The 27,907-nt window shown below is 42.0% G+C and overlaps 1 protein-coding gene across 5 annotated transcripts in view; it reads right to left on the bottom strand.

The window, feature by feature from the left end:
- Positions 1-7,670: 7,670 nt before the first annotated feature.
- Positions 7,671-27,907, bottom strand: part of LOC147030559 (protein cordon-bleu-like) — an 84,548-nt gene continuing 64,311 nt past the window's right edge. The window contains exons 8-10 of one of the 5 annotated variants that reach the window (XR_015056444.1): positions 26,385-26,867; positions 23,195-26,199; positions 7,671-11,028 (exon numbers count right to left, since the gene is read on the bottom strand). Coding sequence is in view for 3 of the 5 variants with exons in the window: in XM_085874751.1 (XP_085730877.1) it covers positions 26,155-26,199; positions 26,385-26,867 (528 nt within the window). In the remaining 2 variants the exon portion in view is untranslated. Of the gene's footprint in view, positions 11,029-23,194; positions 26,868-27,907 lie in introns of all 5 variants that reach the window. The other 4 variants (XM_085874751.1, XR_015056443.1, XM_085874752.1 and 1 more) reach the window with 4 other exon arrangements.

The following is a 27,907-nucleotide window of genomic DNA, read 5'->3' as shown; positions in this document are numbered from 1 at the left end:
GGGAGCAACTTTGGGAAGGATGAGTGAGGGAGATGAATGGTGGGAGAAAGGTGAGGGGAGTTTTTGAGAGAGGTGAGAGGGAGGCTTGGAGGGAGAAGAGTGGGATGGTTGAGTGGGATGTGGGAATTGGTTCACCTGTGTAGGAGCAACGGTGTGTGTGTGTGTGTTTTATATATATATATATATATATATATATATATATATATATATATATATATATATATATATATATATATATATATATATATATATATATATATATATATATATATATATATATATATATATATATATATACACACACATTAGGAAGAAGATAATTGGTTTCCGGTCATTTATTGGCAGAATTATCCTGCTCATGGTAACTTGAGAGTTGCAGTGCAACGGTGTTTGCACATATCTCATGAGATTGTGAGTTGGACAGGTGATCGTGACGGGATTCCGTGAAGTAAGTGATAGCATTGTTGGGGGGGGGGGATTAAATTGTCCGCTGCTTCGATGTGGGATTGTCCATGTGCCATTATGAGTCGGAGGAGGGTCAGGTGAGGTGGACAGAGTTGGGGTTTGAGGAGAGCAAAGATGGGGACAGAGTTTGGAAGGAGAGGTTGAGACTTTGGGGGATGGGAGGGAGGACCTATATCTTCATCCTGACCTTAACCAAAATCTAATTGGGTTGTTCTTATTACCCAACCAACTCATCCACCAAGTTTTGTCATAACTCATCCACAACTTTTTGAAATATAATGCTCTTTTCTCATTTTGACCCCATCTCTCAATTGTGAAGAATAATTTAAACAATTCTTGAACCCGGATCCAGATCCGAATCTTCCCCAATATCTAATCAATTAGTCCTTGGCACACATCTCACCTGTCCACGACGTTTCATCCGAATCCGTCCATCACTCTTTGAGGTATCGTGATCACAGATAAACAAACAGACAAGCCGGTAGGCGGCCATGGGTCGCTGAGCATCTGATGACCTTTGACCCCTGATCTGAGTTAATCTAGTACTAAGTACTTACGAAATTGCAATCAAATCGGTTAACCCGTGTATGAGCAAGGGGGCTTTGAATGGTCATTTTGCCCGAACAATGCACTCATTGACCTTTGACCCCTGACTTTGCCGAGATAGGTCAATATGTCCTGAAGCAAAGTTGTAGCACTCATTGTGTACTATGTACCTATGAACTTTCATTCATATCGGTTAACCCGTGTAGGAGCAAGGGGGCTTTGAATGGTCATTTTGTCTGAAAAATGCACTCATTGACCTTTGACCCCTGACATAGCCGAGATAGGTCAATATGTTCTGAAGCAAAGTTGAAGCACTCATTGTGTACTATGTACCTATGAACTTTCATTCATATCTATTAACCCGTGTAGGAGCAAGGGTGCCTCGAATGGTAATTTCGCCCGAAAAATGAACTTATTGACCTTTGACCCCTGACCCACTCGAGATAGGTCATTATGTAAATGAGCACAGTCGTAGTACTCATTACGGTCTATAAGCATGTAAAGATTCATTCGATTGGGTTCAACTGTCTTTGAGCTAGTGTACTTTGAATTTTCAGCGGGAATGCTCAATGGCCCTCGGACACCCAAGTTGAGAGGGTTACCATTTAGAAACTATAAGATATAGAAAAAAATGGATGTCATATAGCGGACAGGGAATCACCTTAAGATTATGCATACCAAATCTCATCCAGTTCCATCTACTGATAACTACTCGGTATCAATTTGAATGAAAAGTACTGAAAATGCGGTTTGATATCGGAAATCTCCAAAGTTCGAGGGGGTGCTGTGGGTGAACAAAGATCTAAATCGAAAATCCGGCTCGATCTTTTGTGCACAATGCATTCCAGATGATTAGTGTGAATTTTCATGACCATCCGAACATAACCCTAGGTGGAGTAGCATTTGGTGCGAAGGCACCTCCAGCTCTCGCATATTATCGATTTTTGCACTAATTGACCTTTGACCCCTGACCCCTGACCTAAGAAATATCGGTCAATATGTCCTGAGGAAAAGTTGTAGCACTCATTGCGTGCTATGAACCTGCAAAGTTTCATTCGGATCGATGCACTCACCTGGTCGCTAGGGGACCTTCAATTTTCGCCAATTTTCGGGCATACTCCATTTGTCGGGGGCACTGCGGGTAAACTATTCCATATATCACAAAAACTGGAATATATTTGATAGAGCATCACCTGTAGATGATGCATACCAAATTCCATAAGCCTACGTGGGATAATGGCTTTCGGAATTGAGTTTGCGTGAACGGTACCAATTTTGAAGGTTTTTCGGCTGTTGCTAGGGAACCAAAGCGTCCCTAGCAACCATCACAATTTCCAAAGCACTCGGTCATAAGATGTACGTACCAACAGAGTTTGGTCAAAATCGGCCCACGTTTACTACCAATTATGCTGATGACAAACGAACAAACATCCAAACAAACAAACAAACAGAATGACTGACAATAAGGGTCACCTATTTCCGCGACCCAACAAACTATATAATTGCATACTAGTCATACAGTTTTTGACGGATCGGGCTGAAATTTTTTGACAAAGACGTTGATTATAGTGCACATAAAAGCACAGAAGCCGATTTTTGATTTTTTTTTAGGATTTTTCTAAAAATTCAAAGTCTCGTTGCTCGGCAACGGTGGCGTCCATAGCAACAGTGCTCAAAATCATACAACTAGATCCTGGTATGAACCTACCAGTCAAGTTTCATCAAAATCGGTTGACTCCTCCGGCCTCCAGAGCTGTCCATTAAATACATATAGACAGACGGAAAACCTGAGAATAACGGTAGTCTCGCGACCACCCAACAAACAAGGGTGAATGCAATAATGAGGTAATAATGACTCAATCAATAAAAAGAAATTAATAATCAATCAAAACAATTAAAAATCAATCAAAATAACCATTCCTGAGTTGCTTTGCCATGCTGTTGTTTTGTTTTACTTTCAAAATCAATCCAATCAAAAACAATCAATAATCAATCCAAATCATCAATTAAATAATCAAAAATCAAAATCAATCAAACAAAATTACCACTTATGAGTTGTTTTGCTGTGCCACGGTTTTGTGTTTTCTTTTCAAAATAAACCAGAGGTTCAACTCCAAGTGCCTGCCGGTGAAGATCAATCGAGTAAAAAAACATTGGGGGTTGGGACATTGCTGAAACCTCTTTTTAATTTTTCCTGTTAAGAAATCTACGCTCCCAGAGGAGTGAAATGACAGGAGGCAGGAGGTTCACAGATCGACAGCAGATCAAAAGGGAACAAAGATATCACATGATTGGATGAGTGGCAGACAGAGAAAATGGGGGCAGGAGGAAGTCGGTGAGAGGAGAAGAGAGCTGAGATGGGTGTGGGAGAAAGTATGAGATGATGATGGACAACACTCTTGAAGGAATGGAGGGAGGGGCACACAATAACAGGCACAAGGAAGTTGGTTCCCCAGATGAAAGAGTAGAGGTGAGCAAAAAAAACAATGGAGGTGAGCGTTTCCCATAGAATTGTGGAGGGTAAACAGGTATACTGTAAAACAAGGTCTTGCTTGGATGGATGGATGCATGTGACCTGGATGGGCTGAGGGACGATGGAGTGACAAGAGCACAGGAAGCAATATAAAATGTAAAAGTCCACCAACCTGTCTGCGGTGGAGAAGAAACAGAACTTTTGGGACTTGGCCTCCTACCAAGACATGCCAATGACATGATCATTGTTCTCCTGAGACTACATTATTATCCAGATCCTTCACCACTGTCGAAGTTTTATTTCTCCTTCATATATTTACAATGGTCATGATAATGTTCATCGAACATGGCCATATCGTCTCCCATAAAGGACAAGATTGCCTGGTGTGCTCATCGTTGCCGAGGTATTGAAAGAAAGGCCAAGACAATGAAAGCCCAGACTTTGATGTCTCTGATGCAAGTTGAATTAGAGACTTAACACCTTACCAGAAACCTTCTCTTTTTACTGTCGCACAACAGGCCACTCATGATGTCAGCGGTGCATTCATCATCAGCACCGAGAGGAATTAAAGTTTTTCATCCTGAAATCTTGCTGGATTTTCACAATTTCTCTGCACAAGTATCCTCCAAATGAAAAAAAACACCGCGATGGTCTCAGATCGTTTTGGTTCACCTTCCGGAGTGGGGTGTTTCTCATGAATCGATTGCCAGAATGACCTAAAATGGCAAAACGATTTACTCAAGAAGAAAAGTGAGATGAAGAGGTTGAAAACTTTAATTCATGCTTACTCTTCATGAAGGACACCGTGAGATCTTTAACGTCCAACAAGTAATGCAGACAGGCAGGACGCCCAGTTTCACATTGATGAATTGCCCTGGTGTTTGATGGTGTTTCTTTTTCATTCTTTGCAGGCGGGTAATCTGCGAATGATAGCACCTTACAAAATAACCTTGCGGACATAGTTCAGTGTGGTTTTGGACATGGTGTCCAAAGGTCGTCTAGAAACAGATCAAAAGAGTAGGACGGTCTTGCGAAAGTATTTATTCACAAGAACAAAGACTGACTTTGCTACAACTCTTTGTCTGTGTTTGTGGAATCAAGGCTTAGATGTGGATACACAATAGTTAATGCAACATGATGCAATTCCCCCTATTGTGAGGGCTGTCCTTGACCAACTGTGATTTGAGGACGAGGAGCTAATGTTAAACTTTTGAACATTACATCACTTCTCTGATGTTTTCAAACAGACGCTGATGTGTAATGACATGGCCACTTGTACCGCAATTTAAGTGCGTGCGTCTTTGTTCTGGTAGTAGATTTGAAGCGACTAAGTGTTTACACACAAAGGCCACAAACACTCATTGTGCAGAGGGCAAAAGTTGTTGAATCGTTTAACTCAAATCAAGAGAATTGAATAACTGAATCCGTCGGTTGGAGAAAGTGAAAAGGTAAAACGATGGTCACATGGGACAAGATCCATCCATCCATTGGGACCATACTTTGTGTCGAGCGTTGGTGCTGCCTAAGCAGTCTCCTTGGCTATTGGGGACAATCCTGGATGGGTCGCCACTCCTACACAGGATACCAGCAGGCTGGCACTCATTTTGCTGACCTTGGAAGGATGACAGGCAGAGTCAACCCCACCTGGTATTAATTCAACAGCCAAGGGGGATTTGAACTCAGGATCCTAGGATCCCAAGCCCACCACCCCAACCATTAAGCCAACATCAGTACAGGCATATGGGACAAGATGTTCACCAAAAATAAATATTCTGCAAAGAATATTGTTCAGATTTGATGAAAGCATCGATGTTTTCGAACACACAAGCCACGTGTACCGACTGATTTGCTGACTGGTTTACTCGAAAGACAGCGAGTTGTACTTCACAAACAAATTGCACGTCAATCTGTGAATCTCAATGAGGATGTTGAATCAAGTGAAACGCGTGAAAAAAGGATCTTCCAGAACACGTCGCTGTTGTTTTTGCTGTTGCCGTGGAGGTTGTTGTTGTGTGTTCTCCTTCCATGTACTTTTATATATTTTTCTCTTGCTTTGAAAAGTATCACCATACTACACTGTATACAATTTTGTGTGCTTCTTCCACGTCCGTTATATTACGCTTTATTCGAAAAGGGTTCCTGCTGTCGTACCGTTGAAACAGTTACAAAGAAGCTCGAGATCCTGCTTCTTCTTCTTCCATCCTGAATGGATGCACTTTTAAAATGGGAATGTTTATGTTTAACCTTTTGAACCCAAGCGGCCATTTTACCAACAGAATGAGATCCACTGTATGTTATTATAGACCGACATCAGAAAATATATAACACTGAAACAGCAGGTATTCAATGTGAGTACCTGGTGTGCGAAGCACAACTGCCGTCGAGTAAAAAATGTTTTCGTCGAAAGAAAAATGAGAGATTGCAATGAACGTCATCGGTATATTGTCTTTTCACATTTTCCAAACCCGTTGGACCGGTGGCAACAAGTTGGAAAACGCGGGAAGGCAGATCTGGTGTCAGTGTTTACAAAGTCACGATGTGTTATGTTATTCGTCCCCCACCCCTTCCTATCCCATTCCCAAAGGATGAACATGTCCCTGCTGTTCCTGGCACACAGTGGAGGTGTGCAGAGGTTCCATTCTCACCCTCTTCTTGTTTTCCAGTGTTTGTACTTTTCAACTGCTTCCCCTTACACCCCCAACCACCTGCTTTGCTCTCTAGATCAAGCCACTCTTTCCAAGATTGTCCCACCCTACTTCTTCAACAACTTTCTATTCTTGTCACACTCATTCGTAGAATCACACCACCACCTCCGTCACGTGGTCCGATGGGATCACTGAAACATGATTCCTCTTCCAAACGTTTGGACACAACGCGCAGTCACGAGCATCGATCGAGTGATGGGAAGGAAATGCATTTGCGGTGCAAGGCATTTGGTAAACACGTTGACTGCCTGTGGATGTCACTTTCAAACATAAAAAATAGTCTACTTACCCTAAAAAGTTTCTCATCAGAGATTATTACTATTCTTTTTCATAAGAGAACTTTACATCGTTCAAAGTCTGTAAAATCTTCATGGTATATTTGGAGGGAAAACAAAGAACCCCCAGGGGAGTGTTCACCAAGAGGCTAAATAACTCAAGCAAACACTCCATTCAAAACCCTGATAAGGAAAGGCTGGCTTGGCAAGCACTAGCTTGCTGCTTGGTAACTGAACCCCATGTGTTTCTTGTAATATATATATATATATATATATATATATATATATATATATATATATATATATATATATATATATATATATATATATATATATATATCCTGCAATGCTCTACCCCATGTAATTTCAGAGCATCAGCAAGGAAGCAGTACGTACCATTTTTCAAGTCTTTGGTATGACTCGACCGATGTTCGAACCACCGACCTTCCGTACTCAGAGCGGGTGCTCCAACCATGACAGTTCTATCAAGAGTTGGTGCCAAGATAGATGAATCAGCCTTGTCAGGTTGACCCCTCAGGATACAGTAAAAATGAACCATGTGATACACACCGGTGGCCTTTGAACTTAGACAGGGACATGCATGGTTTTTATATCTAAATTCCATTTCTTCATTAATTGAAAGAGAAAATGTCAGAGTTTATAACAATCAGATATGATAGTCCCAAGAGGACGGTAGAGTGGTAGCACACTCACCTTTGAGACATTTCATTCCCGACTATAAACGGTCTGATCGGTGCTTCACAAGCAGGGCATTGCATCACAAAGTGCACCACACCTCGGATGGAGGCATCATCCGTTGGACATTTCAAGATCCTGCAATCCTCCGTGCAAAGTAGCTGAGTTTGTATGGGCAACCTGAACAAATAATAAATTCCTCCCCAAATCAGCTACAATCCAACCTGACCAGCTTTTTTGTGAAAGACGAGGGGTAAAACTTCCCTGCCATATTGCACTCCCCAAGAAGGTGGGTTTAATTGGGGCCATTAAAAGGTAGTCGGTACATCATGTCTAATTTTTACCATGAATGAAATTTAAAGACCAATTTAGACAAGGTGTTATCAATGTGGTCACCATCGAGGGTGGCATCTGCAACTCTCCTGCGTTAACATGTCCCACACCATCAGAATATATAACCGCATCGACTCAATACTCTGCATGTTACATGTGACACGAGTGCAATGCAAATCGATTCAAAACTCTTTATTGAAATACTTTGGTAAATATCTATCACGACCATTTAAATTTTCATCATCAATCAGTAGACGTTAAAGGCGAAGCAGGATTCAAAGATCCAAGCACTCCTTTTGAAATGAGCAGAGTCACATGAGCCATATATTATTTTCTGATGAGAACTGCCTGTGCCTGTGGCCCAGAAGCCACTGGTTGAGAAACCTGATTTATTCTATCGCTGTGTGTATCCAAGCCTATTTGCCATAGGCCTGAATATCATTATTTAATTCTACAAATACATGTTTATCTCCGTATTATTCTCCGTTTCATTAATGGTGCAATGCCTTGAAAAATTAAAGTTGAGCTGATAACTCTTGGTTTCGCCAACGACAGACACGATTGATACCCTCTTACCCCTCCAGGGATGACGGGTCCATGGATGGTACTGATGTGCCAATATATATATATATATATATATATATATATATATATATATATATACATACATATATATATATATACATATATATATATACATACATATATATATATATATATATATATATATATATATATATATATATATATATATATCCAACACTCTCCTTACCGCTCGTTTCCTTCATATCTTCACTCCCAGTGATGCAAAATGTGATATCGTAAACCTCCTGAGCAAGTCACATCATCAGTAAGACAAATTGTACAATAATTAGTTGTCAGTATTTAACAGGTAAATATCATGCACCACAAAATATGTTTTTAAACAGCGATCCAACGCTCACGGACGAGCTTACGCATAAATCAGATGCAGGACAAAGACGCAAGAAGACACCAGTGTACTGTGACACAGAATGATAAGGACATTCGGCGACAAGGACAAAAATGCCGGACATGAGAACCCCAAATCATGAGCCATGGGTTCAGACAGGAACTCTAAACAGGCCCATTGAATCACTCAATACAAATAAATGCACTTAATGTAAGAATAATAATAATAATAATAATAATAATAATAATAATAATAATAATAATACTAATAATAAAACAAAACATAATGAAAAATAAAGAATAAAAATCTTTCGATACCCGACTTGACACGACTTGAGGTGATGCATAAGACAGTAGACGGACTATTCAAGGTCGATATCTCCATATTTCCAGTATCGCACGAGCCTCGCGTCCTGTACTTATAAAGGACGAAAACAATGATTTGTGTTATTGCCGATTTAAACCTGTCAAGTGGTCATTTGTGTCTTTAATTACGAGGTATCGTGCAACAAAAAGTCAAAATTCAAAAAGCTGAAATTACTGCAATTGCACATTATCAAAGTTTCACTTGACATTGTTGTTTGGTGGGGGGGGGGGGGGGGGGAAGAGATGCAACATAATGCAGCAAATGAATTTCCCAGGAATTTTCATGATGGGCAGCCATGCCTTCTTTTCACTTGGCTGAACGCGCGTGACGTCACCTTCATAATCTAATCACGTACAAAGCCACCTCTACAGAAATGACCAAAACATTTATGACTAGTGGATATACCTATCAAAGACGGGTGACAAGATAGAATGGCATTTTATGGGATGGGATGGGAGGAATAGGAGTGGGAGTGGTATGAGTAAGAGTAGTACGAATATGAGTAGTATGAGTAGGAGTAGAAGAAGAGCCACCACCACCACCACCTTGCGATGACCAAGACCAATGGAGAGAGCATCAGCCATCACATGACAGTCAGGGTTGAAACACCATCTATGAAACGTCATTCGATGTGCCGAACGCTTGGACAAAAACCTAATTTTCACTGAGCCAAAGGGAATAAAAGTTGGAATCAAATTTAGATGCCGTAAGCAGAATCGTAAAACATTGTTAATTTTGCCGAGTTTGATGTACAACACATGAAGCACTGAGGCGCCAGACAGAAACCGGATAAACAGACAGCATCATAATGTTTATACAGATTAAATAAACTTATATATTACCTGTCTGAACGACTGACTCCGACTCTGATTAAATTATTATAAGGTCTGCTGTGTGATCCCAGAATATCACACAACCTATTCCACAATCAATTTGCTAATTCGATTAAAGTTGATGATTCACCGCACGTCTCCATATTCTAAATATATTACTGCAGAATAGTGTTGGTACATCGTGCCAATTGTGCAGCAAGTCCACATCACTCTCAGAATTTGATCGCAATGGACCAGTTTCCAACATCCATTAGCGGCAAAGATCCATTTGCCCGTGAAGATGGATCACGGTTGCTGGAGACGAGCGGAGTTTGAATCCACGTATTCATGCTTTTTGTGATCGACCCTGCAATGCACTTTCGCTTTTAAAGGTATAACTGATTTATTTGGATTATTGACTTTCATAAGGGTTTTCTTTTTTTTTTTTTGCAAGTTTGCAACGAACTAAAAGCACGGTTGACAGAGAATGTTAATCACAAAACCATTCCAACTCTTGACATCAGTTTAAAACGTACGTCATCCGGTAGTTCCCTTAATTGGATACCTGTATTTTGTAGTCGGGCTGCTGGGATAATAATGTAGAGATGTGCACACTTGATTTTGAACGGTTTTGCCTGGGTTTGAATGTTGGCCCAGCTATAAACTGTCACCCTGGTGTTTCGCGTTCACGGCGATGCGTCAGCGTGTGCTCCGTCCATCACGAGGATGATAAGCCGAAGGAGCAGTCCATCAGCCATATTCTTGATGGACGTCACAGATCGCAATGTAGCTTTTGCAAAGGGTAGACGAGTTATCAACGACACCCTGAACAAATTACAATTCTTGCCACCAATCCAAAAGACAAGCAGAGTGGAGAGTCAGTCCTTGTACATGGCTTGATTTCACAATGGATTTCATTGTTAGACTTTACGGCTTCATAGCTATGGGACAAGATGGATGGATGGATTCTCTCATCAGTTTTCTTGATGAAAAGCCGAATGGATAATAAAATCTTGACTGTTATGCTTTTCTAAGTTATTGGAGAATTCGAAAATTCATACTGGCAATAGAAAGAGAGCAAAAGGAGGGAACGTTTCGGCTACAGAGACATTAATACGGGACTGTAGGCCGTGTGTATCATCAGAATGGGTCAATATATAAATAAACAAAGCAAATGGCAATATTGAAACTAAATGAAATTATCAGTGTGTTTTGACACTGGAATATTTAAAAAGGAACATAAGCGAGGAAAGAGTAAATTTTTTCGAGCATAATTGAAACAGGTTGCATGACAGTAGCGGCAAAGCGATTTCATCACGGATCATTCTGGAGATGTTTGCACAGGTATGCATCAAGCAGCAGCAGCCGTTGATCCACATCGCTGCTCCTTTCAGCCTCAGGCAGAGTCCATGGCAGGCAGGCTCTTCTGGAAGCAAGAGGAGGTAAGGCAGAGTATGAGGATAATTTGCACGAATTATATTTGTTCCATTAACCCAAAGGTTCACTTATTTGTTGGAAGTTAGATTTCTGCATTTACTGAGCTCACAAAACCGCTCAAGTGATACAAATTATCAAATGCAAAAATTTACATAGAAAGACTTTTATGACTGAATACAATTAGTATGATAACATGAATTATAGTGTCATTAATACAGTATAATCGTGTTAATGTACAGTGCCCTCAGAAAGTATTCACACCCCTGAACATTTTCACATTTTGTTTTGTTGGAGCTTGAATTTAAAATGAATTAAATTTAAATTTCTTGTCACTGATCGATACAAAATACCCCACATTTACAAAGTGAAAACATGTTTTTAGAATTATTTACAAATTAATTTAAAATGAAATTCTGAAGTGTCTTCCGTCAATTCAACAACCTGCAATTCAACCCCCTGAGTCAATACTTTGTAGAAGCGCCTTTGGCTGTGATTACAGCTTTGAGTCTTCTTGGGTATGTGTGTATCAGCTTCGCGCATATGAATTTGTGGATTTTCTCCCATTCTTTCTTGCAGATTTGCTCAAGCTCTGTCAAGATGGTTGGGGAGCGTCGGTGAACAGCAATCAAGTCTTTCCACAGATTCTCAACGGGATTCAAGTCTGTGCCTTGGCTGCGCCACTCAAAGACTTCCACGTTCTTCTTCTGAAGCCATTCCAGTGTTGCTTTGGCTGTGTACTCAGGGTCATTGTCCTGTTGGAATGTAAATCTTCGCCGCGGTCCGTCCTTTGCACTCTGAAGCAGGTTCTCCTCAAGGATTTACATGTATTTGGCTCCATTCATTGTTCCCTCTTTCCTTACAACTCTCTCAGTCCCTGCGACTGAAAAGCATTCCCATAGCATGATGCTGCACCACCATGCTTCACGGTAGGGATGATGTTAGATGGGTGATGAGCCGTGCTCGGTTTCCACCAGATGGAGTGCTTTGCATTCAGGCCAAAGAGTTCTATTTTTGTCTGATCAGACCACAGAATCTGTTGCCTCATGCTCTCTGAGTGTTTCAGGTGCCTTTTCGCAAACTCCAGGCATGCTGTCATGTGCTTTTTCTCAGGCGTGGCTTCCATCTGGCCACTCTCTCATGAAGCCTCGATTTGTGAAGTGCTGTGGAGACTGTTTTCCTTCCAGCAGGTTCTCACATCTCAGCCAATAATTCTGTAATTGTTAGAGTGGTCATTGGGTTCTTGGTCAGCTCCCTGACCAAGATCCTTCTTGCCCGGTTGCTCAGTTTGGTCGGACAGCCAGCTCTACGAAGTGTCTGAGTCGTTCCATATTCTTTGCATTTCCTAATGATGAAGCTCATTGTGATCTTGGGAACTTTAAACTCGAGAAATTGTTTTACACCCTTCCCCAGATCTACGCCTCCTCACACTTCTATCTGAGTTCTACAGACAGTTCCTTGAACTTCACGGTAGAGTTTCTGTTCTGATATGCACTGTCAACTGTGGGACCTCATGTAGAAAGGTGTTTTTTTTCTAAATCATGTCCAATAAATTTAATTGGCCACAGGTGGACTTCACTCCAGTTGCAGAGACATCTCAAGGATGATCAAAGGAAATCGGATGCACCCGAGTTAAATTTGGAGTGGCATAGCAAAGGGGTTGAATACTTATTGACGCAAGACATTTCAACTTTTCATTTTCTGTTAATACGTAATAATTTCTAAAAACATGTTTTCACTTTGTCATGATGGGGGTATTTTGTGTAGATCGGTGACAAAAAATTTAATTTAATCCATTTTAAATTCAGGCTGGAACACAACAAAATGTGAAAAAGTCGAGGGGTGTGAATACTTTGTGAAGGAACTGTATGTATCATTAATATTTGGGGGTTTTTTTCACGACACCTATTCCGTAACTAAGATTTATAAAACAAGTTGAGAACTTCATTACAGAAATTAATCAGCATCACTGGTTCAATTTGGATCTGTTTAAACAGCAGAGAAATTTTTAACCAAATATGCTCGAAAAATAAACTTTTCAAAATTGATGTCACAAAATAACGATTTAGTGCACAGAAATAAATCTGAACATTTTTGCCCAAAAATATTGGGAAATGTTGTGGACAAAACAAAGTAATATAATTGTTTACAGTGTTGGTCAATAACTGTCTGTTTCATGCAAAGGGTTAAAAAAAAAAAGCATGCACGGTCTGCTAAATAGTTAAACAACAGACGAATGGGGCCACGGTTGGACACAACAAGCAAGGAGAGGAGGGGAGGGGACACAGGAACGTGCAAATAAGAGGAGTTGGGTTAGCCCATGCTGATGAGGGTAAAAGAATGTAAATTGCAGTTAAAATGTTGAATTAAAAAGGAGAATGAGAATCTGTTTCAAACTTTGAATGATTCCTCATAGTGGCATGAAAGAAATATCATTTGTTAAGAATGATGAGATTTCAGAGCTTTGCCTCAAACTAAATTTTATTCTCATCACTCTCCCCACTCCCTAAATACGTTTCCAATAAACCACCGTGTCATCTATAGAAACACGTGATGCCAGCAGTTCATCCATTATTGAGAAGAGAAATGAAAGTGTACTTTGTATTTCAACCTGAAATCTTGCTAGAACATCATAATCCTTCTGCACAAGTCTCTAAAGATGCAAAAATACAGATATGGTAAAAAAAAAAGATTCATCATCTTTCTTTAATGAGAAGTGTTGACAATCTAATTACCCTGATATCTGAGCACTTCCCTCATAATATTGTCATATCAGGTTAAAATCCAATAAAACTCGACTTGCTTCTGGGTATTACATATCCATTAGAAGGATGTTAAGTCAGCGATGGTTGTTGGTCGACGTTAAATATCTTCCACGAAGAGCAGGCGAGTTTTTGCCAGCTCACTGAACAAATGACAAATCCCTGCCACCTTCAGTCAAACATTCGGCCTGGCCAGTTGGGTTCATAAAAGATTTGGCCAAAAAACATTGCATGGCTGAACTCACAAGAAAGTGGTAATAGTTGGGGCTCGTTAAATAAGTTTTATATACACGGACACCTTGAAAGGATGTTTCTTATCAAGTGGGTCAGATGAATTTTGGAGTGATTTGGAATGATTTTTCTCGAAATTAAATAGGAGGAAAAATAAACGAATGTCAAAATTTCTGTTTTATCATAATCATGAGGAATGTTTAATTGAATCATTACGCAAACTCCTGAAATCACATATCAGGGCATTGAAGTGTTGAAGCCAAATATTAGTCGGGGCAGAAAACTTTCAGTACACATGTACAATGGTAGCAAATGCAAAAAACAAACTCCATGTTTACATTTATTTATGCTTACTCAATGTTTACAAATGAAAAACCAGTGAAGGATAGTTATGCATTCAATTATAAATAATTTGTCCATACAATTTGATGGTAAATTAAGGAACACATTCCAGAAACAATTTAAAGTCCATTGGGAAAGGAGAACTCGATTTCAATGCGGTTGAAGCAATGAAGCCTTTTATTACCTCTCTGCTCCCGGAGGTGGACGAGGCAATGTTTTCACCCCTGTCTGTTTGTTTGCGTGATATTTCAAAAAGTTATGAATGGATTTGGACGAAACTTGGTGGACATGTTGGATGTGTGACAAGGACGAAATGATTCGATTTTGGTGACGATCCGAATCCAGATAAGAGATTTTCTAAAAAAAAAATTAAAACTGATTCTTCACCATTGAGAGATAGGGCCAAAAACAATATATAGCAGGATATTTCAAAAAGTTACAAACAAATTCGGACGAAACTTGGTGGATAGGTTGGGTGTGTGACAAGGACCAATCGATTCCATTTTAATGAACATCCAGATCCAGATACAAGAATTAAAAAAAAAAAAATTTTTAAGTGATTCTCCAACATTGAGAGATAGAGCCAAAACCGATATATGTATATGTGTGTGTATATATATATATATATATATATATATGTATATATATATATATATATATATATATATATATATATATATATATATATATATATATATCACAAAATCTCAAAAACTTGTGGACAAGTTATGACAAAACAAAGTGGATGAGTAGGTTATGTGACGAGCACAAGCAGATTAGATTTTGGTTCAGGTCCAGATAAGATCTCACCTATCAGTGGGATACAAAACATAAACTGTTAGCTTGGCGGAGGAGTGTTCTCTACCGAGTGGTGTTCTAGTTTAAAATGTAACAGCGTAAGATATCAGAAATTGTAGACAGTGACAGGTGCTGGGCAGGTTGTAGAACAGGTTACAGGAAAAAGCAAAAAATACCATGCACCACGGTTATTAGGGGGTTGTGTTGTTTTACAAAGAGAGGTGTGGCAATGTTTTGAAAACTTGTTTTAAAAACAACTTTCAGGATGTTCGAAACAAAATTATCTTGCAAATATCACAACTTCAGCACTGGAATGTCTTCAAGTCAAATATGACACAAGCATTAATGATTTTTTTTTCCCTAAAACAGCTGATTGGAAGGTTTATTTATTGTTCTTCAGTATTTTTCTTGCTCTGAGTGATATTTTAGAAAACTAAACGAAACATGTAATTGTGAAAGTCTGAATGATGGGCTTGTAACAGAGGTTTATTTGGTTGTTGACGAGGCCAATTACAAGTTACAGTCCCATTACATGAGTAATGACTAGTGTTGAACCCGTAATATGCCAGGTGATATTATTTGTTTGATTGAATACATTGTTGTAGCACAGTGATTGTGTTGAATGACGAGTGTAGTAATGGAGTTGTCATGACATCTTCCAAGCGTCCACTTGTACTCGTACGTACATCTTTCTGGATGAAAACTCGGTTAATGAACGAGCTGTATGAAAATGTGATGATGATTTATAAAAAGTACATTTTCTTATATGAGGAACAACTGTGGACATGCACACAGAGGAAGCAGCAAAGTAGAGTTCGTATGGAGTGCATAGTGTATAGAGTACGCAGTCTGTGTGTGGGTGTGTGCAGTGTGTGCAGTGTGTGTGTGTGTGTGTGTGTGTGTGTGTGTGTGTTTGTGTGTGTGTGTGTGTGTGTGTGTGTGTGGGGGGAGTGTAGTGTGTATGTGTAAGGTGCCAGTGTGTGTGTGTGCGTGTGTGTGTGTGTGTGTGTGTGTGTGTGTGGGGGGGAGTGTAGTGTGTATGTGTAAGGTGCCAGTGTGTGTGTGGGGGTGGGCAGTGTGTGTGGGGGGAGGAGGGGTGCAATGTGTGTGAGGGGGTGCAGTGTGTGTGTGTGTGTGTGTGTGTCGGGGGGTGCAGTGCGTGTGTGTGGGGGGGTGCAGTGTGTGGTCGGGAAGGGAGGGCGCAGTGTGTGTGTGTGTGTGTGTGTGTGTGTGTGTGTGTGTGTGTGTGTGTGTGTGTGTGTGTGTGTGTGTGGGGGTGCAGTGTGTGGTGGGGGAGGAGGCAGTGTGTGTGTGTGGGGGGTGCAGTGTGTGGTGGGGAGGAGGCAGTGTGTGTGTGTGGGGGGGGTGCAGTGTGTGGTGGGGAAGGGAGGGCGCAGTGTGTGTGTGTGTGTGTGTGTGTGTGTGTGTGTGTGTGTGTGTGTGTGTGTGTGTGTGTGTGTGTGTGTGTGTGTGTAAGGTGGGGTGCAGTGTGTGGTGGGGAGGGCACAGTGTGTGTGTGTGTGTGTGTGTGTGTGTGTGTGTGTGTGTGTGTGTGTGTGTGTGTGTGTGTGTGTGTGTGGGGGGTGCAGTGTGTGGCGGGGAGGGCGCAGTGTGTGTGTGTGTGTGGCGGGGAGGGCGCACTGTGTGGGGAGGGTGAGGGTGCAGTGTGTTGGGGGAGGGCGCAGTGTGTGGGGGAGGGTGAGGGTGCAGTGTGTTGGGGGAGGGCGCAGTGTGTGGGGGAGGGTGAGGGTGCAGTGTGTTGGGGGAGGGCGCAGTGTGTGGGGGAGGGTGAGGGTGCAGTGTGCATATTTACAGGACACTTTTCAAGTCTTTTGTTTCCTGTGGTGGGAAGAGGGGTTGGGGAGGTGTGAGTTATCACTTTATCAAGTCCAAATTTAATTATTTCATTGAGGTGCCGGATAGGTCATTTCTCTGAAGTTAATTCCAGCATCTACAACATTGAAAGAAAATTAATATTAAAGGTCGAAAACAAAACACTTATGTTGAGATCATAAAGAAATAAGATTATGGATCATAACGCATCACATGATTCTCAAAATCTGCAAAAAGATTAACAGTGAGATAATGATAGGTTAGACAAGTGAGTGACAAAACTAACCTCCTTTAGAGACCTCCGAGCGTCATTTGGGGGAGTGATTCGTTCGTGTTGGCCTGTTTTGGCATTCCTATCTGCACACTCGGATCCCAGGTTCTAATCCCGTAGGTTTTGTCCCATTCCCCGTATGTCCTTGCATTTCATTTGAAAGTACACTGCTCTTGTCCCTGCCCTGCGGTTGTTGCATGTGCAAACTCCTCCAAGTCCATGAGCGATTGCTTGTTTCAAGTATGAAAGTCGATAATGGAGCGGAGGAACTTACAGTTCGGCCAGGTTTGACTGCAGAAGTTTGCAGTCCGCCTCTGCATAGTTATCGACATTCAACTTGGACAAAACAATCAATCAGGATACACTGTGGATGAGCACAATAACAGTGTGAAAAGGTGAAGAATGTTAGAAATTGAATCGCATCAAATTTGCAGTCCAACAGGAAGTTCGCCTTCAATCGCCGTGTCCCAAATTTTAGTAAATCCTTTGTGCCATTTGCAATAAATATGGGACTGCGTTCACAAGAATGACATGCTATTTGCTGACAACAGCATGGATGCCAGAACTGGCATGCCCCATGGGCCAGAGCATCGCTCAGAAATAAACTTGGTTTGGAGCCAGCAGCAGCTCTGGCACGGCACCGATGCGGTGACAGGTGGGCTGCCCAGGCCTGAGAGGGTGGGACCGTGGCAGGGTAGACATGCTGGCGTCTGGGCCGCGTGCTTCCAGTCACGTCAGTTTGCTTGTGGCCCCATTATTGAGATTTTTGAGGGCGGTCAAAGGGCGGTGGCTTCACAAGCATTCGTGATGGTGCTTTCTTGAGAGATGTGCATTGCTTGATGGAAGTGCTATATGTTGTCAGTGTTATGGCTCTCAAAACAAAGCAAGGTTGGTGAAAGGGATGACAAGCATGAAAAGCTCGACACGGACAGACACACACACACACACACACACACACACACACACACACACACACACACACACACACACACACACACACACAATTCAAGAAAACAATATGAATAATAATCATGGAATTAAGCAGGAGCAAAGGATAGATGATCAAATGAGTCACCCAAAAGGGTTATGAAGTGGACAATATTTATCATAAAATGTCGATTAACCACCGAAGATATCAAAATGATATGAATCTGTTATTGACGTGGGACGATTGTGAGGGTCTCAACTTACCCCAAGTGCAATGAAATTACAGCCTTGAAGTTTTTCAACCTGTGAAGGTACCGAGATGATCCATTTTACAAATGTCGTCATATAGCCATGATGTCGTCATATAGCCATGATGTCGTCATGTAGCCATGATGTCGTCATATAGCCATGATGTCGTCATGTAGCCATGATGTCGTCATATAGCCATGATGTCATCATACAGCCATGATGTCGTCATACAGCCATGATGTCGTCATACAGCCATGATGTCGTCATACAGCCATGATGTCGTCATACAGCCATGATGTCGTCATACAGCCATGATGTCGTCATACAGCCATGATGTCGTCATACAGCCATGATGTCATCATATAGCCATGATGTCGTCATATAGCCATGATGTCGTCATATAGCCATGATGTCATCATATAGCCATGATGTCGTCATATAGCCATGATGTCGTCATGTAGCCATGATGTCGTCATATAGCCATGATGTCGTCATGTAGCCATGATGTCGTCATGTAGCCATGATGTCGTCATGTAGCCATGATGTCGTCAAGCAGCCATGATGTCGTCATATAGCCATGATGTCGTCATACAGCCATGATGTCGTCATGCAGCCATGATGTCGTCATACAGCCATGATGTCGTCATACAGCCATGATGTCGTCATACAGCCATGATGTCGTCATACAGCCATGATGTCGTCATACAGCCATGATGTCGTCATGCAGCCATGATGTCGTCATGCAGCCATGATGTCGTCATGCAGCCATGATGTCGTCATGCAGCCATGATTTCGTCATATAGCCATGATGTCGTCATACAGCCATGATGTCGTCATACAGCCATGATGTCGTCATGCAGCCATGATGTCGTCATACAGCCATGATGTCGTCATACAGCCATGATGTTGTCATACAGCCATGATGTCGTCATGTAGCCATGATGTCGTCAAGCAGCCATGATGTCGTCATATAGCCATGATGTCGTCATGTAGCCATGATGTCATCATACAGCCATGATGTCGTCATATAGCCATGATGTCGTCATACAGCCATGATGTCGTCATGCAGCCATGATGTCGTCATATAGCCATGATGTCGTCATGCAGCCATGATGTCGTCATGCAGCCATGATGTCGTCATGCAGCCATGATGTCGTCATGCAGCCATGATGTCGTCATACAGCCATGATGTCGTCATACAGCCATGATGTCGTCATACAGCCATGATGTCGTCATACAGCCATGATGTCGTCATATAGCCATGATGTCGTCATATAGCCATGATGTCGTCATACAGCCATGATGTCGTCATACAGCCATGATGTCGTCATACAGCCATGATGTCGTCATACAGCCATGATGTCGTCATATAGCCATGATGTCGTCATACAGCCATGATGTCATCATACAGCCATGATGTCATCATACAGTCATGATGTCGTCATATAGCCATGATGTCGACATATAGCCATGATGTCGTCATATAGCCATGATGTCGTCACATTAAATTCCTCATCCCACTGACGCAAAAACCTCCACTTGAGGAAGCATCAAGCGTATTATTATGCAATGACGTCTGAGAGAGCTAGTAGCTGAAGCTCCTTGCGGCAAAATCGTAAAGCATAATGAAAAAAAAAGATGCTTTCGATAACATGTAGCTGGAGAACTGCAATCAGTAAGGAGGGATTTTTGGGGATGGATTATTTTTTATTTGGATTCAATATATTTCGGATCGATCAACTGAACAGGTCATGTACATTAATGCATCCAGTGACTGTATATGATCAACATGGTGACTGAAATCAAAAAGACGGTGTCAATCAAAGGATGCTGAGAAACCAATGAAGACAAAAGTGGCACAGCTAAATCACATCGCAGCCAACTTGCCTGACCAATCTCATCTCCAATGGTTTGAATTAGAAGACTGCTTGCCATAAAGGGAGTAATTAAAAACCCACACTCCGTCCTTTTTTTTTAACAGGATCTAAGGCTTGTAGTGGAGATGACACACACACACACACACACACACACACACACACACACACACACACACACACACACACACACACACACACACACACACACACACACACACACACACACACCTTGTGAGGTGAGACAAACAGCCACTCAGCTTGGGGGAAGTGTCATCACTCCCTGGGATGCTCAGTGTGCCAGCGATGCCAGAGCAACGGCGCCATTTTTCTCTCCGCACTCAGCGGGGCATTTCTTTGGGAGGAATTTCCTCCTCCCCATGGATGACAACCTATGAGGATTGCCTGTGCTCCTATCGTTTTAATTGCTGAACATCAAGCAAGCATAATCAACATCGTGACAAATCAAAAAAGATGGCGTACATCAATGGATCCTGAGAAACCAAAGGATCCTGCACATTTTTAGTCCTTGGTATAGCAAGGATGGTACAGATGGATGCCATGACATCATCATCATCATCATCATCAACAATCATACACAATCCCCGCTGTGTATAAGTGGAAGGAGTCGGAATATTGTGGAGGCTCCCAAAGCTAATGGAAGTAGCCGAAAAGATACAGAATAATGGACAAAATTAGGAGGTTAAAAAATCAAACAAACAAAAAAAAACAGAAAAGGCCAAAAAACATATGGAAAGTACTGAAATCTGGAAAGTGAAAAGAAAGCCGAGTCTATGGGCCGATCATTTTGCCATCGCCGACAGGTCGATGATCTCTCTGTCTTCGTCCAACTCCTTTCTGGGCTTGCATCCTCTGCCCTCTCCATGCTTTGTCCCCTTCTCCCCCCCCCCACCACAACCACACAAGATATTTGCTAGATGCACATGGTCCACCCAGCAACCACCTCCTCGTGAAACTCCCTAAATCAAGAACTAATGCTCATCTTCACTCATTTGTTCCTCTATTTTTTTTCCTGCCTGTGGACCAAACTTCCACATTCTTTTCAATCTCATTCTTCCCTCCAGCTGTTTGAGACAGCTGTTCACCACCATCTCAAGTTATCCCCCATCCAAAAGCATGATCTTTTCTACCCCCATTAAACCACGTGCTCACCCCTCCCAAAATTTTGCTTATGTATCCATCTTGTCCACCCCTTGCGTTCCCACCTTCCCCCTCATCGTTACTTGTTTGTCCGTCTCTGTCTATTTCCCCCCCTCCACCTTGATGTTCCTTTTGTTATGTTGTGTCCCAATCCATTCTGTGTTTCAGTTCTTCCACAATCCTTGACTATGTGTACGAAACAAACAAATAAAAAAGGCCAAAAACATAGGAAAACTCTTGAAATTGGGAAGAAACGAAGTGGAGATATTTTGTTCAAATATAGCAACAGTTTGGGAAAATCTCCACGCCTGTGTTGATTAAGAAAGAGTTGGAAAAGCCACTTTGGTCATGAAACCGAGGAATATGTTGTAATTTAAGAGCAAAGCGCATTTTGGTTCATCTGCTCAAGACCAAGGGTACTCGAGGACAATGTTGCTTTTGAATCTGTAAGAAAGAGTGTCCTCTCTTCCCTGCAGGCAAAACACAAAACAGATTCTGTTTGTTTGTTTGTTTGTTTGTTTGTTTGTTTGTAAACAGTCAGTGCTGTGGAAGAGCTAGAACACAGCTCATTCTTTCTTTCCAAACATGATCATCGTCATCTCGCTGTTATTACCTTCGCCACCCAAGGTGGACAGAGGCGATGTTTTCACCCGTCTGTTCGTCTGTGAGCAGGACGTCTCAAAAAGTTATGGACGGATTTGGCCCAAACCTGGTGGACGGGTCTGGGTATGTGACGAGGACGAATCGATTCGATTTTTGATGAAGCTCCTACTCCGGATAAGAGAATTTTAAAATGTTTAAAGGGATTCTTCACCATTATGCCTGGTGTTGGCTTAATGGTTAGGGTGGTGGGCTTTGGATCCCAGGGTTCTGAGTTCAAATCCCACTCGGCTGTTGAATTAATACCAGGTGAGGTTGACTCGGCCTGTCATCCTTCCGACGTCGGCAAAATGAGTGCCAGCATGCTGGTATACTGTGTCGGAGTGGCGACCCGTCCAGGATTGTGTCCAATAGCCAAGGAAACTGCTTTAGGCAGCACCAACGCTCTGCACCGAGTATGGTCCCAATCTCCTCCTCCTTCACCATTGAGAAATGTGGCCAAAAACCATATATAGAATCATATTTCCCAAAAACTTGTGGACGGATTTGAACGAAACTTGGTGGATGAGTTGGATAGGTGACAAGAACACGCGGAGTAGATTTCGATTCAGGTCCGGATGCAGATCCGGCTAATCGGTGGGGATACAAAACATAAACTGTTCAGCCTGGCGGAGTTGTATGCTAAACTGAATGTCGTTCGAGTTGATGTTTGTTTTCACTTCCGATGTACAATACTTAATAAGGGGAAAACAAAAAATCCTCTATTATTACGATTGGAGCACAAGATTTAGGGTTTCATAATGACATTTCCTGGTCGTGTTGTAAATGCAAAAAAAAAAACCAAACATATTTTTGGGAGATTTCGAAGCATTTATCGTCTGTGATTGTTTTGCGGGTACGTTCAATACAAGGCTAATATGCAAGTTGTGCGACAGGGTAATTGCATTTGCCTCGACTGACTGGACCTTCTTCTTTTATTTAGCCATGAACCCCGAATAAATATTTCCCCTTGGGCATGTACGGTATATGTAGACTGAAAAAAAGAAACAGAATGCAAGTTCAGGTCAGAGTAGACTTGAGAATGACAACACATTTTGGAGTTAAGCCCACCTTGCCCCACTTCAATCTTCACCCATCCATCCATCCATTGGGACCATAATCTGCACACAGCATCGGTGCAGCCACAGCAGTCTCCTGGGCTATCGGGCACAATCCTGGATGGGTCACCAGTCCGACACAGGAAACTTGCATGGCTCAATCATCCCAGCAAGCTGGTACTCATTATGCCGGCCTCGGAAGGATGACAGGCTGAGTCAACCCCACCCGGTAGTAATTCAATGGCCGAGCGAGGTTTGAACTCAGGACCCGAGGATCGCAAGCCCATCACTCTTACCATTAAGCCAACACCAGGCATAATCTTCACCTGATAACACACTTTCAATAAATCAAAGGGAACGGAGAGGTTCAGGAAGGGAAGGGCAGTTGTGGAGAAAAGAAAGAAAAAGAAAAAAAGAAAAACCAGTTGGAATGGGATGGAGAATGAAGAGGACATATTATGGGAGTGGGTGTGGGGTTGGTGGTGAGATGGGGAATGTGTGGGTTGGGTGGAGACCGAACCTCCACTATTTTGTGTACCTAATATTAATTTGGCCCACAAGGACATTTTTGCACAGGTCTTGAGAACATAAAAAGCTTCCCTGGAATGCTTCCAATGGGAGTGCCCAAAATGCTTGGAAAAAAAAAAAAGGGATGCAATTTGTAAATACGAATATAAATACCGTGGTGTACGCAAACAAAGAGTTAATATAGTTTCGTAAATACAGACAGTGGAGAATAATATATATATATATATATATATATATATATATATATATATATATATATATATATATATATATATCTCTCTCTCTCTCTCTCTCTCTCTCTCTCTCTCTCTCTCTCTCTCTCTCTCTCTCTCTCTCTCTCTCTCTCTCGCAGCCTGTGGCTGCTGGTTGCATCACTGGTTGGGACGTGGCTATGCCACTGATGCAGTGTCCCCCTCACCAGTACACTGGTACTCAGTTTGCCGAACCTCGGAAGGATGACAGGCTGAGTCAACCTCCTGGTGTATTTTTAATTCAGCGGCCAACGGGACTTGAACTCAGGACCCTAGGATCCCAAGCCGCCACCCTAACCACGAAGCCAACACCAGGCTAAGTCAGGGCACTTCGGGTCGATACACATATTTCATACATAACTCGAAGGGCACTCGGTAGAGGGCATACCTCCTCCACGCAACGCCTGATCCACAAGAACATATCGGGCCCAATACATTTTTGAAATATCAGGCTATGTATCGTTTTTGGCCCTTTCTCTCAATGGTGAAGAATCACTTAAAAAAAAAAATCTCGTATTCAGATCCGGATTCGGATCTTCACCAAAATCGAATCAATTTGTCGTGGTCACAAACCCAACATATCCACCAAGTTTCATCCGAATCCATTCACAACCTTTTGAGATATCCTGTACACAGACAAACAAACAGACAGACAGAAAGGGGTGAAAACATAACCTCCTTCACCTTCAGTGGAGGAGGTACATATGTTGGATTTACTGACTTTCGTCCTTTCCATCCATTTTCTTTCTTTCCCATTTGTTTCCCATCCTCGAAAGCTGCCCTCCCCCCAACCCCCAACCCCCAACCTATCTTCTGTTCCCTTTACTTTCCTCAAAGCACGAGGCTATCCTGCCAAGCAAGGAAGCAGTCATCTCATTGAGTACTGAATATGTAGATGGCACCTAATTCTGCAATAATTGTAAGATGCACAGTTGTATCAGATAAAGCATAAATTGCCATGCTGGCCTTTTTGCCTATATGGAAAACTTTCATCCTCATATGGAAGAAAAAGACAAACAAACAATACATATCAAAGGATGCAGAAAACTGGTGACGATGAAGTCCACCTCAAAAAAAAGAAAATAAAAAAAAGTCAAAAATCCAGAGCCGGAAAAAGGTATTCTCAAAAAAATCCCCATTAATTAATTGTCTCCCTGGTCCCAGAACCGGAAATCAGTTAAAAAAAAAAAACCAAAAAAACAAAACAAAGCTCTTCTCCTTCTGATGTTTTATTGAGCAAATAACAAAGTGAAGCCTCACGTGAGTTGCTGTACGTTATCGTGCGACGTGCATACACAGCGCCCTCTGCCGACTCACTTCAACAACAAAAAAAAGCCAAGTTCGCTGATTCCGCGGTGTATAAATGCTTACAGAGCTGTAGCTAATGCTAAATCACCCCCAGCCCCGCTACTTTTATAGGTAGTACAAGGATGGTTCAAGTCTGACATGGACTTTTGTTTATAAACCGCAGTCATGTTTAAAGATAAATACTTTTGGAGGGAACTTGTGTTTAAAAAAAAAAAAAAAAAAAAAACAGAAAAAGTTTGGAACGGACAGTTGGGTTCGTAACGACGCGGGTCCGTGCTCCACTGCACGGGCTGACAATCGAAATGGCGGCAAATGAAGAGACGAGAAGGATGGAACAGCGACCTATAAAACCTTGGTGAATACAAACAAAGTCTGATGGAAATTACACGATTTGGCTACAAAAGGACGAGATTATTACCTGGCAAGCTTATGTACAAACTTCAAAGCAAACAGCCCAAGTCAAATTTGAAGCCCCACCATAGTCAGAGACCGGTCTGTTGAATATTGCGCAAAGCGGATGGAAAAACATAATAATAATAATAATAATAATGGAACTTTCTGAAAAGGCAGCGTTTTTCTTTGACCGATTTCATCCTCCCACGAATGTGCAGTGTGCCGAGAACTCCTCTCCCTTCCCCAAATCTCAGATCTAAGTTCAGTATGTTATAATCGAAGCATAATCCCACCAAGTCATATCGGGATCCATTATAAGTTGTCATTTGATAACATCCCAAAAGCCGCATCATTCGTGCAGGTGAGAAGCCATGCAATAAATGAAAGGTGGTTAATAAGAATAAGCTGGAGTTACACCAGGAATGAACCCTTACAAAAAACAAAAACAAACAAACAAGTTTTCTCACGTAATCTGATCGAGTTCAATCAGATCTCATGAGAGATGCAGAGGAGTCTGTTTTTTGTTGTAAGGGGAGACCTGATGACAGGAATAAAAGAGAAAAGGATTGTCTTAGCACAAGGTAGGAATATGTATGTAAAAAGATCAGCCCGATGGAATTATTTGGCGGGAACGAGAGGGGAAGGTTTAGTCATGTACACAACATATACGCTCGGTTTGGCGGGACGCAAGACGTCTCGCTTTTCCACCCGCAGAGCGCTCACCCACTCAGGGCTGTCCGCCTTCAAATCTTTCTTGTTGGCGCCTTCTTTAAGTGTTGCCTCAGTGGTACAATCAATGCTGTCATCTTTTCTTTCCATGGCATCCAACTTTGACCCGGTTCTCTCCCTAGGTACCCGAACTGACTGCGATTTGTCGATTAATAATAATTCGTGCCCTGCTGCTTGCGTGACCCCTTTGTCATCTTCGTCGGCCTTCGTGGCCGTTTTAGTGCTTGTATCAGCCCGGGAAATTGCAGCCACCGCCGCCTGTGGCCGCACCGCTGACTCCCCGTGGGGCCGATTAAGGCCTTCCGAATAACTGTGCGACGGGCCCAGGCGTGGAGGGGCTGGAGCTGGGCGTTTCCTGCCAACTGTTCCATAGCTGACACACGGAGCAGCAACCGAGCTTGACGAAACAGAAGTAGTCATGTTGTAAGGGCGGCTAGGAGCTACCAGAGATGGACTAGTTGGTGCTGAGGTGGAAACCTGCGGTTTGGGATTGGAGACAAGGACAATTATTTGCATTGTTAGATGGACAATGGATGTTCAGTTTGAAGTGCTACAGCATCATTAATTTGTTTCTTCTTTGGCAATGTCACAACAGATTTAGTGCTCACCAGGATAGCCTACTATTCGTTAACATGAAAAATTAACAATCGGCAGAATGGCTTCGGACAAGACAAAGAATATAATGAATGTGATTCGTTTGAAGGTACCACGTGAAAAGGAAGTAAAAATGTATGAAAACTGTGCAATAAAATAAATCCCAATGATTAGATGCATTTTGGACAATCTATTATGCAAACAGTGGGAGAGGGAAGGGCAGGATTGAATGAGACATGAAAAAAAAATAATAAAAGGAAGAGAAGAGAATGATAGAAGAGGGACGGTTGTGTCTGGGAGGAGTGCAGAAGGAATGAATGGGTATCGTGAAGGAAGTTAAGAGGAGATGCGGATAAGGGATGGTGAGGGAAAGGGAAATGCGTGTTGCATAAAGGGAGAAGGGGTGGGGGGAAGGTGGGTGGAAGGACGTCAAAGGTTCCACCATTTGAGTACGTAATAAACTGGTTCAAACTTGCCCTGGACTGGAGCAACCGTGGCAAGCAATCAACGACATGCTGTGCAGCCAAATGTCTGCAAATTTGGTCGAACTTGACATTTTCATGAACGAAAAATTTCACAATTATTTGCTGTTCCACCCTCTTTGTCACGCCAGTTAATGCCATCCTGATCAGCCGACATGTGAAAGCAAGAACCACCTGATTATAGGAATTGGTGAGCAACACCTTCACGACAGATTCCCTCACATATTATGAATGTTGTGCGTTATTCTGACTTTTACAAACAAAAGTTCGGATTCGTTTTTAACCACCCTCTGTGTGGCAAGCAGTTTCAGGAAAAAAATTTTTAAAAACCACTAAATTGTAAGAACCAAAAAAAATCATGAACGGTGATAAAACAATCCTGACAATTAAAACAATTTCTTTCCATTGTCAAGTTACCCTCAGTCAGATGAACACCGCACC

Source organism: Eptatretus burgeri, chromosome 3 (assembly GCF_056783735.1).
Source record: "Eptatretus burgeri isolate ZD-2024b chromosome 3, Ebu_testis_v1, whole genome shotgun sequence".
NCBI lineage: Eukaryota > Metazoa > Chordata > Myxini > Myxiniformes > Myxinidae > Eptatretus > Eptatretus burgeri.
Note: the sequence above shows the minus strand (reverse complement) of the source record. Positions and strands in the feature narration are given on the sequence as shown.